The sequence below is a fragment of the Patiria miniata genome, unplaced genomic scaffold (genome assembly GCF_015706575.1).
Source record: "Patiria miniata isolate m_02_andy unplaced genomic scaffold, ASM1570657v1 HiC_scaffold_5, whole genome shotgun sequence".
NCBI classification, from domain to species: domain Eukaryota; kingdom Metazoa; phylum Echinodermata; class Asteroidea; order Valvatida; family Asterinidae; genus Patiria; species Patiria miniata.
Window position 1 is genome coordinate 20,094,990 of NW_024037072.1, and position 11,805 is coordinate 20,106,794.

Here is an 11,805-nt window from a genome sequence, read left to right on the forward strand (position 1 = left end):
AAACACATTACACTAAGGTTTTTGATTTTACACCCCCCAACATCAAAAGCTAAATATGCCGCTGGACTCACCAATAACCACTGCATTGTATTCAAAACACAGCTCAACCCATCGAGATCAGCGCGGGAATACCGCAGCAAGGTTCGCAAGGCCATCGGCAAGTTGAGAGAGACCGGCAAAGTGATCATTGGGAAGCAGATGAGCGCTCTAGGACGAGGGGAGCAACTGAGTAACAACATCTTGTCCTTCATCCTTCAAGCCTGTCAGCTTTCCACCTCGGGAGGGCTGGATATGGAAGAGATGGTGGATGAATTCACCACCTTCTTTCTGGCTGGTGAGCTCCGGTGATGTTTTGTTATCCTAAGGGTGGGGGAAGGGGATGGGGGAAGGGGAGGGAGGTGGGGGTGGGGGAGGGTCTGCAAGCCTTGGCTTTGTCTACAGCTTAAGCATTGGGCTCTAGCTTAATGATAATGAAGACTATAGTTGTAATCAAGTCAATCACAAGTCATCATTAGTCAATTACAAGTCAATCACAAGTCAATCACAAGTCATCATTAGTCAATCACAAGTCATCATAAGTCATCATAAGTCACCACAGGTCATTGCAAGTAAATCACAAGTCATCATAGGTCCAGTTTTGTGGTACTCGTGCTCGGTACTTGTACATGTACTCAAGTACTTTTTTAGAGTACTCGTACTCGTACTCGAATGTCAAAGTGCTCGTACTCGAAATGACGTTACTCATACTCAGGCAGCAAAGTACTCATACTCGACATGTCAAAATTGTACTCGATCATTAAAGTACTCGTACTCGAATAGCAGTACTCGGGGGAAAATGGTGTAGCTTGACTATATACCACGGCCTTATTTTATCGATACTTTCAGTTTGAAATGGTTGATTGGCTTGCGGAGAATTCAAAGTATGGGAAACTCCTGTGGATTTGCACCAATTGAACACATAATGGGATAAACACTATGGGACACCATGGGAACACCATGGGACATTTTTGTGAGAATTGCTTCAATAACAAGTGTTGTAATTCCACATTTTTGATTTTTTTTCCTGTTGATGAGTGAAGTCAAATGAAGCATACAGTAATTTTTTTATGTGGAGAATGTGTCATTCAAAGAACTTTGGATAATATTGATTCATTTGTTATTATCGTTGGAAACATTTATGAGAAAATAAATTGGGTACACTGTGATAATATGGTACAACTTGACAAGTGGTATGGGAGCAATAATGTGGATTTTGGTCATAGAGTGCCTAATAAGCCACTCCCATTACGTGAAACATCCCCCATCGGAGTTCCGTGATGTGCTTTACCTAATCGGTGAATAGCACAAAACACACAGGGTTAAAAAGTATTAAGAAAGTTATTATTGAAAAATACTATGGAGCAATTTTGAATCTTTTGAGAAATGATAGGAAACCATACATGGGAAATAAACTCATGTAAAATTTCCCACTGGAAAAAGCCAATGGGAAAACTCCCATTGGAAAAATCCCATGCTACATGGTGTCCAATTCACCATGCAATTCCCATGGGGTCCCAATTTCCCATGGGAACTACATGGGAGATTTTTGTAAGGGTTTCCTGACTTTCCTATGCACATGTCCAGACCACTGATCTCTATATAAAGACTGGATAGCTAATAAAGAGCCGCACAATGTACGAATTTGACGCCATATTGGTGAGACCGGCTGGTGATCTACAAAGGACAAGTTGCCGTCTTTATAGACAGCTTGATTTCTTTTGTAACGTCGCGGCTCACTTGACTTATATTTTGGCCACCACCACTGACCAACTGACCAAGGTTTACTACAATTTTTCAAACGTAGTGGTTACTTTTATAATGCCGCAAATCACTTTTTCGGCGTTTTTGAAATAATAATCTCTACGGAAATGTGTTCCTTTTAGAACATCATAATATGTGTACGTGACCAAAATGCGCGTCAACTGTTGATACAACGCGCGCGTATTTACGCGTAGAACGTTCGTATTATACGCGGCCATCTTCGTGAGACCGGGGGCGAATTGGTCAATATGCAAAGTCTACTGTGTGAATTGTATGCATATCCGCTATCCAGTCTTTATATAGAGATCAGTGGTCCAGACAAACACAATTAACAGCTAGCCGTGAGTGGGTCTGTATATAGGTCTGACAGGGCCTGGGCTAATTACGCACGATGACCAATTTGCCATATGTGGGCACAATGGCCAATCATGCAATGACCTGTGATGACTTACACGTATGATGACTTGCAATGACCTGTGATGACCTGTGATGATGCCATTAGGGCTATGGATCTCTATTATGTACCAAATGAAACCTTACACTGTGTGGCTTCCAACCATGTATATAAATCAATTTCACTTGTTTGCGACATAATACCCTTTTTCGGAGCGGGTCACATGTGTGGTCAAATGCAGCTCATCAAGTCAAGTTATTTTGTCTGATTCACGGTGTCACCAGGAACATATATGATATTCTATTTGATGACCTTTTACTAGATCCCCTGTAACTCCGTCTCCTGTGACAATCATTGTATGAACGTGAGCACATGTTTTATTTTATCACTATCTCCAAAGAGCCCCAGTTGAGTTCATTAATTGGAAAAGAGCTAGCTCAAAAACTGCCCTCTGTCTTAACATGACCTTATTTGATAAAATCTTCCTTATCTTCTCTACTGTATCTTATGCCCCTAGGCAATGAGACAACTGCCAATCTCTTGGCCTCCGCCATGTTAGAACTTGGTCAGCATCCAGAGGTCATGTACAGGTAAGCTTCGCATTTTCAATTCGATTCACGTTGCAATTATTAATTGATAAGTCATTGTTTCATGCATTAAGGCTGGTACATACTCCATGGGAATGCGATGCAAATTTGACGTCACAAAGCGTTCACTGCAAAGTTTGCCGGAGTTGATTTGTGTTCAACTTTTGTGAATTTGCAGCGCGAAAACCCGCCCTGACGTCACAAATTCGCATTCGCGTTCACTTTCGCGCCAAGTACAAACCGGGCTTTAAATTAATATTTTATCTATTTGTGTGGCAGCACAAAAAAAGGAGTTATGGCTAGAGCATAATGTACGGGGTGAGTAAAAAAAACAAACAGAAAACCCAAATGGCGCCCCCAATTTTTTAATGAAGTTCTGCATGTAGTGCGTTCAAGATCTAGGATCTGAAAGCCCAATTACTAAGCTTTATTTAGTTAAATAATCGTTCATATCGCTTATATACTTTTCAAGTTATGGACTTTTGAATACATACACAATTTTATAATTTTGTCCACAAATCACAATAAAGGTAAGTGATATATTTCAGCAAGACGAAAATTCACATTTCAACATTTTAAAACTGCTTTTGTGTTCAAAATTCCATAACTCAAAAAGTACATGAGTGATCTGAATGATTCTTGTACTAAAAGAAAGCTTATTAATTGGGCTTTCATATCCTAGATATGGATATAAGCGCTACATGCAGAATCTCTTTACAAAATAGGGGGCGCCATTTGGGTTACCTTTTTTTTTACTCACCCTGTATATACATGTAATATACAGAGTTTGAAAAAAGAGAATTGTAAGACCTGAAGCAATATCACTTTAGCTGGGTTCCCGTTTCATCTGAACCTGAACTTTTGTATCATTTCAGAGATGAAACTTTTCCGATTTTAATCGGAAATCCGACTTTTAGAATTTTCCAAGGAAATTTCCGATTTTTTTACAGTGTGTCCCACAAAATTTGATTTTGTAACGATTTTTTTCACAAAATGTTATTTAATTTCAATCATATTTTCGAAGAAAAGTCGATGAAAAGTCGATGGAATGGGCACGTTAAAATCATCGCGAACGTAGTTTTAATCTCTTTCACCAGTGTTTCAACGGTAGAAACACAGGGCATAACACTGATCGGAGCCTTCTCCGGCTGGACGAAAGGTTAAACATTGACAGGTGACATGAAAAATCACTGTGTCGCACGTGCCTGGGAATATGCAATGGTACCAGCGTACGTACCGCACCATACCGTCCGCTAGCACACGGCCGGTCGGGAACGGGTAGCCTTGTGAACGATTCAGTGAATCATTGTTGTGCGATTTTCAGAGGTTTTCAGATTTAGTTGTACAAAATGCAATGCTTTAAAAATCGTGATGATTATCTCGAGGATAGCAAAGAGAGCATTTCACATAGCGAAACATTTCACTGACATTTGTTGGAAGAGGAAGACGATAATGCCTGATTTTTTCCCACGTGTGAATGCAAGTGAAGTAGTGGAGTTGTGTGGTTGAATCATGGACATGATTGAAGCACCATGAACGGTGCCCTTGTCTTTCGGACTTTTCCCTCGACTTTCTCAAGTAAGAAGTGAACTTCTTTATTGATGACTCCATTACTCTAACCGTAATTCAGGCATTTTATGCAATGAAAACACAGACCATTGTTTTTTTTTTATATTATAAAATTTTGTTTGAATCGAAAATAAGGCAGGAGTTGGTGTCCGGAAATTGGGCATGAAGTGTATTGTACATGCATGTAGCGCGGCCCAGATTTCGGACACGTATTTTGTGTGGCCTATTTTCCGATTTTTTTGCCATATGCCAGTTTCATCTCTGATCATTTGTAATTCTTCCCTCATATTTTTAAAATATTTTTCAATGACAGACTGAAGACAGAGGTAGATGCTGTTGTTTCAGATAAAGAATTCATCCCATATGAGGATCTGTCCAAGTTGGAATACATGGTGGCGGTAAGTAATCAGCAGTTTTTAGCGTAGCTTTTCCAGTACATTAGGTTTTTCCCCAACAACTTGATTTTTAAAGCCACCGGTACAGTCCATCATTTGCAGCTATCCAAAAAGTAACTGACGTTATTATTGTTGAAAAGCATATGTGGTTTAAAAATAGTAAGGGGACTAAACTCTCTGTGAAATTATTCTTTCTGGCATGCTGTCATTTTGAAGAAATCAATGAAAGAAGGTCTTTCCAACGATGCGTCTAAAGACGTGCAAGCGCGTTGACATCGCGTAGCTGCAATCAGCTCAGTGAGAACGTGTCTCAGATGCTGAATTCAGGCCCAATTCAAAACATGACTCAGCAACTTCTGATTTGAATTCAGATCCTAGAATCGGAATATACACCATTCACTGAGCTGAAACTTCATCGGGTTAGTTGTTCAGCTACCTTCTTTAGATTTTGAGCACGTTTGTTGCTTCTTACGAACAAAATGCACACATTAAAAATGATGGATTGTTCTTTTAAAAGAGACAAGTCATGTACGAAATTCAGAAGTTAAATGAGTTAAATTTCTTTTGGAGAATTTCAGTGGATGAAAACTGGGGGTTTCTTAACAATGTTCTCTTTTGTTTACAAAAGCTAGTCTTGGGTTGTGTCTCGTTGAAGTGTGAATGTTGTCCCTCCCTCCTCCCATGACAGGTCCTGAAGGAGACACTGCGTATTCACCCCCCAGCTGCCGGTACGGTCAGAACCTCCATAGCAGACACGGTGATAGACGGTATCAAGATACCCGCTGGCACTACACTGGGTGTAAGATACAAATCATGGTTTGAAGGTGGATTGGCTGTAGCAAGATTTTTATAGCATTCTCAGGCCTCACAGCGAAACCATTAAAACCTATATGAACCTATAAAGAAAGCTGCATTTCAATTTGGGAGCCTATTTTAATCTTAAAGTAACATGTATAACGTATGAAAACCTATATTTTTATTCTGGCATACACTTAAAGGTATAGTCCATCATTTGCAGCCATCCGAAAAGTAACTGGCGTAATTATTGTTGAAAAACAAACTTGGTTGAAAAATAGTAAGGGAACTAAACTCCCTGTGAAATTATTCTTTCTGGGAAGCTGTCATTTTGAAGTAATCAACGAAAGAAGGCATTTCCAACGGTGATTCTTAAGAAGCACCGTAGGAAAATTTAAATTAGTAGTTCGTTTTGTTATTCAGCGCAGCGCACACAAGTATTGGAACGACGCACACGCGCGCGCGGTTGTTATAATTCGTTGGATCAGTGCGCGACGTCGCGTATAGCTGCAATTCAAAACAATTCAAAACATGATTCAGTAACTTTGGATTTGAAATTGAGATCTTAGAATGCTGTTTTTCTCGGAATGTACAGCTGAAGCTTAGCTGAAACTTCATCAGGTTAGTTGCTCAGTATCCTTCATTAGATTTTGAACTCTTTTGTTGCTTCAAACGAACAAAATGCACAAATTACAAATGATGGACTGTAGCTTTAAACCATTTTTTAAAATCAATTTGATACACAGTTTAGTTATTGCAATGCCAAAATAACCATGTTGTCAATACAGTACACGTAGTTGTTAACGTGTGCGAATGTATTACTCAGTCACTTATGAACCAGATACATTGATAAGAAGTTGGGCAGTGTGCCAATTATACGGTGCCTCTCCTATAACACACTTCGCTACAGTATTTTAATTTAATTCTCCATTTTTCTTGAAGGTATCCTTTCATGCTGTGGGCCGAAGCGAGAGATACTGGAAGAATGCCCTGCAGTTTTCTCCGGACCGTTTCCTTCATGGGGATGAAAGGTAACCGGACTCATCAGATTGTCTATTCCAAGTAGAAGTTTTGTATAAAAAAAACAGGTTCATTTAATGATGAATCCTCTAAACTAAGTAGCCTTTAAGGGTACAGTCCATCATTTGCAATTTGTGCGTTCGTGTCAACGGTTGCGCGTGCAGTGGAATGGGAGGAATAGTATCGCAAGGTAAAATCTGGAAATTTTTTCGTCTCTCAAAATGGGAAAGTCCAGATTTTACCTAGTGATGTATTCATCCCATTTCACAATTTAAAGCCATTCAATATTTCTTTTATATAGCTGACATATAGATCTTTGTCATTTGATTTACAGTTAAAATGAACTTCTATTTCAATACAAAATTTGCGGGAAATGTATTTCTTTCTTCCAAATCACCCCTTCGCGATAATGTTTGAACCCAACTCTGTAGCTACTGGCTCTTGGGAACAAACGCGCAACGCTCAACGTGCACACCAGCATGCAGTTGCACACAAATACCACACCATGGAACAAGGATGATCCTAACTGTTGAATAGAAAATCCCACTCAGATCACCATGGGCGAATGGGACTTTTTGAGCCCCGGCGTGAATGGGAGCAATAATGAATGTCACATGATATGAGTTCCACCAATCATATGACAAGGATCTGTATGTCAGTTATATCACAATTGGCAACATCCACGGCACGGGGGTGTTTATGGCGATTGCAGAATGAGTCAAAAGACTTAACTTCAGAACTGATCAATGCATACTTGCAGCTGTCTTCTGTCAAAATTAAAACACTTCTCAGAAGCTGTTCTTTTAATTTAACTTTGATGAAATTGTTTTTATTCCCAAACCCCACTTGCAGTTCCACAGGTGCTTTCATGCCGTTTTCAATTGGCCCCAGGAACTGCATTGGCCAACAGTTTGCATTGGTGAGTTTTTGAGAAAAGTTTACTCCAGATGCTTAAGTAGTGTGTGTCAACAAAATATACGCATTATTCACTGACCCAGGTTATTTTGTTTGAATATTAAAAAACAAAAAAGATTAAAGGGAATGTACAACATTTGCTTTTGCTGCAATTTTCAGAAATAAATGGATTCGGAGGATTAGAATGTTATAGCAAATATTGTTAAACTGACCTGTTTCACGTTTTGGGCTTGTAGATGCTGGAAAAACCAAGAAATCCAATCATATGTTCTTGTAGTCTGGTTCCCTGACCTCACTTAAGATGAAATGGAGCAATTTGTAGACTTTGGGGAATTGTAAGGTCAGAGAATCAGTCTGGCAGGCTTATACCCCTTTACAGGTGTGTAATCAATTGCAAAGAAAATGAGGAATAACTAAATATGAAAAAAGTTTTTGAAAATTAGCCAGTTTTTTCCAACGCTGGTCGGCCGACCAGCGTTAGAAAAATACAATTTTTCTTGAAAATGTCAGCACATTGGGAGCCACGATTTTACAGGATGCTTTAGCTTGTCATTCCCTAACAATCCTGTAAGGTATTTCGTAATAATTTGATCATTTCGTTTTTTTGATGTTTGCAAATGTTGTATCTTCCCTTTAACTCCAAAAGGAGCCTCCATATATTTTGTTATTAAAGGCCATAAAAGTATGCAAATTGAGATTACATAATATTTTATTAGTTGTTAATTATAATTACCGGTATATTATGATTAACATTAGTACTGTTGTTGTGGCATTTGGCATTTCACAATCATCTGGTCCATAAACACCTGTTTTTGAAATTGAGTTTTGACAAGCACTAGTCAAAATGATCAGGTCAAACCTGAACTAACAATTACAGATAGCTTACATGCTTCACCGGAGAACATCCAAGTATCTATTCTCAGAAAACAGTACAGACTTACCACTAATATTGCACCTTGCTAAAAAGCCAGAAAACAAAAAGATTAACTCATATAACTCATTAAAAATTGCCCCAAAATTGGAATTATGGCTTCAAGAAAATGGAAATAGGCTAATTCAAAATTATGGCATGCATTTCCTGCAAAAAAAGTGGCATTCATTCAAAAGTACGTAAACATTTTTCCTAGGGCAAAAACTTACCAAATGAAACACTTTAATGTGAAAGTCTTTTTTCCATGTTTTGTGTCACTCGGATGCAGATCGAAGCTCGCGTGCTGTTGGCCAAACTCCTGCAGGCTTTCAACTTCAGTCTGGTTCCGGGACAGGACTTGGGATTCATTGTGGAAACCACCATGAAACCGAAGGACGGATGCCAGGTCTTGATAACACCAGTTGAGGGCGGTGTTCAACATCCAACCAGCAGCCAGTAATCACGGAAACACCAAATAGCTCTCATCATTGGACATCATGTGGGCAATAATATAAGATCGGATGGCTTCCAGGGAATATACAGGAATACATTGCATGAGCTGTAACAGTATAGCACTCGTCTGTGCTTTGTGCAATATTGTTATAGCGAGTGCAATATATTCTTGTATTCCCCCCCCCCAAAAAAAAAATCCAATATTATTATTTATATCAGGCTGACTTGATCCACAAGCAATAAATTTCATGACACTGTCTTTATTTCTCAAATTTCGTTGAATATTCTTCGCTTACCGAAACAAATTTCTCACCGCTCGAAGCTGCCATTCTGGTGGTTGACACTAACAGTGCGCATACACCCTGCTACACGCTGCGTCCACGTAGGACGGTACCACATGCTACGCTCAGTTGACTGGTTGACAAGTGTGAATTTCTACACTCTTGATTGAGCGGGAACCAGTGAAATTTGTTAGAAATGCCTGGATGAGGACAATATCAAAAATAATATTGTCCTCATCTGGGTACTTTTACCGACATAATATTGCAGTCATCTGGGTACTTTGTACGAAAACATACAATACGCTGATGTATTTGTACCACTTGAAGCCTGATATAATAATAACGAACATTGGTTTAAAAGGAATACCTAATTCATTTTTAATGTTACCTTGGTTTCCCTGTAACCATCTTTTGCCCAGTCTTTGTACTGCCATTCCTTTGGGCCTTTTAGAACTCTTATTTCCATATTCCTGACCAAAGAAATGATGCCATCTAAGACAGAAGCAAAATGATTGCCATTTTTGTGTCTCTGGTAAAATATTTTATCCGTGTGTGCTCAGGCAACAGCACCCTCAGGTATAAAAAATCATGAACATTGAACAGTTTTAAATTAGCAATTTTAGATAAACTTTTGTGTGGCATTCACATTTCCACGTTTCTGTCACCTTTAGGACAATAAAATTCTATGAATTTTCCCACGACCAAATTATGAAAATCCATGACCTAGTTCATCAAAATGCAGATCAAAAGTGCAAAACTTGTTCTGTGAAAAGTGCTCAGCAGAAACAACAAAACAGTGCACTTGTCTTTCAAAATCTCTCACATTTAGTCGGGAATAAATTATACATTATGAGTGTACACAGTTTAAAATATCAAATAAATTAGTCCTCACAAAATTCCTTAATTTTCATGACTTCTGTCATTTTTGACAAATGTCCATGACTTTTCCAGACTATAGGAAATTGAAAATAAAATTCCATTCCATTTTTTTGCAGAATGCGGGAATGCAGGTTCACAAATATGTTTAGAAAGAAACAAACCTCAAAACCAAAGATAGAATTTTTTCCAACTTGAAAGGTCACCAAAAAACAATTTAAAAAACCCGTACTATTGGAGATTGTATTAATTTTGTTAGCTTAACTTGTGTAGTTTGTTTTTTATTTCTTAAAAGATTTGATTTATACAGTTTGAAAGTGCAACAGGGTATACTTTTAGCTTTACTAAAATAGTTTCACCTTTATTTTAATTTAATTTCTTGAGTGTATACTTGTAGGATTTGTTAATGCTTTGAGTGGTTTGATTTATACAGTGTGAGAGTCTAACAGGGTATCAAAGCTGGAGCCGCGTCGGAATGACATGTCTTTGGGAAGCGGCTGCGGCTTCTTCCATAGGCGCATGTGTTAGTTCCAGCCGTAGCCATAGTCATGTGGATGCGGCCCTGTAGTCTGAATCACAGTAGCCTTTAGTCAAGTCCCACGCGCTTACCCGGACACGTGACGCACCCCGGATGCTGACAGGTAAAAAGACTAGCACAGGCGGCAAAGCCGCGAGGGCCTTTACCATCTTGTGGAGAACGCTTATGTTTTTCTTTACATTTGTCTACCGATTTGGTAGACATGCATAATGCATTACCGTTGTGAATTGACCAATGAAAATGCAGAATTACTAACGTAAATCAGCCGTCGTCTGGCGCCAGACAGCCACGGCGCGCGTGCTGTTGCTGGTAACCGCCAACCACCGTTAGATGATTGGTTTATATTGCTTGATTTATATTACGTGAATAAATGAATAAGTGATTAGTTCCACGAGATAGTAAAGGCCCTCGCGGCTTCGCCGCTCGTGCTAGTCTTTTTACGTGCCAGCCTCCGGGGTGCGTTACGTGTCCAGATGGTCCGGGTATAGGCGCGTGGGACTTGACTAAAGGCTAGAATCACAGTTGTAGTAGAGTCATCGTAAGTTAAGGAAATGTACCCCTTCAACGGCCAGAAAAGGAGAGTTGGGGAGACCTAGACTGGTTCCCACTCCATCCACTGCATATTTCGAATGATCCAAAGTTATTGGGGGCGGTAATTAATCTGGGAGGCAATCACAAGATAAATTTGAACGTATTCGCCTGCCGCTGTCGCCTGACGTTCACGCAAAGACGATGTGGTTAGTAGTTTTGGCTCATTCAGGAAGTCGTGCGCACTTCACGTGCGAACAGTACAGTACGCACACGCTGTGTGTCCTGTCCACGGGCTCTCAAAGGTGGTAAAAATGCGCCCTCTTTTGTTGGCGCATGGAGCCCATACATAGCTTACATAACCATTCAAATGAACTATGTCAACCGCCTTCCTTTGTCATTGCTCCAGTTTACATAATTGTGACCTAAATCTGTGATTTGACACGTGACTAACTTGTGATTTACTACAGCTGAACTAGTCTGAATATTATTGGAGCCAAACCAGTTGTTTTAATTTTGTCAATGCATTTAAAGGCAACATACAACATTTGCAAACATCAAAAAACAAAACTACCAAATTTTTACGAAATACCTTAACAGGATGTTGGTAAATTACTATCTAAGGCATCCTGTCAAATGATGGCACCTGGTGTGAAGTCATTTTCAAGAAAAGTGATATTTTATAAAACTTTTTTTCAACTACTCCAAATTTACCATTTTCAGTCCAAATAGTGTGTTTGCTAT

At 39.3% G+C, this 11,805-nt stretch overlaps 1 protein-coding gene across 1 annotated transcript in view; it reads left to right on the forward strand.

Annotated features, from left to right (window-relative positions):
- LOC119740833 (cholesterol 24-hydroxylase-like) overlaps window positions 1–10,370 on the forward strand; it is a 26,397-nt gene extending 16,027 nt beyond the window's left edge. The window contains exons 8-14 of the mRNA XM_038216280.1: window positions 103–334; window positions 2,712–2,784; window positions 4,664–4,748; window positions 5,434–5,544; window positions 6,483–6,571; window positions 7,413–7,479; window positions 8,675–10,370. Coding sequence (XP_038072208.1) covers window positions 103–334; window positions 2,712–2,784; window positions 4,664–4,748; window positions 5,434–5,544; window positions 6,483–6,571; window positions 7,413–7,479; window positions 8,675–8,845 — 828 coding nt within the window. The 3' untranslated portion in view covers window positions 8,846–10,370. The remainder of the gene's footprint in view (window positions 1–102; window positions 335–2,711; window positions 2,785–4,663; window positions 4,749–5,433; window positions 5,545–6,482; window positions 6,572–7,412; window positions 7,480–8,674) is intronic.
- Window positions 10,371–11,805: the final 1,435 nt, after the last annotated feature.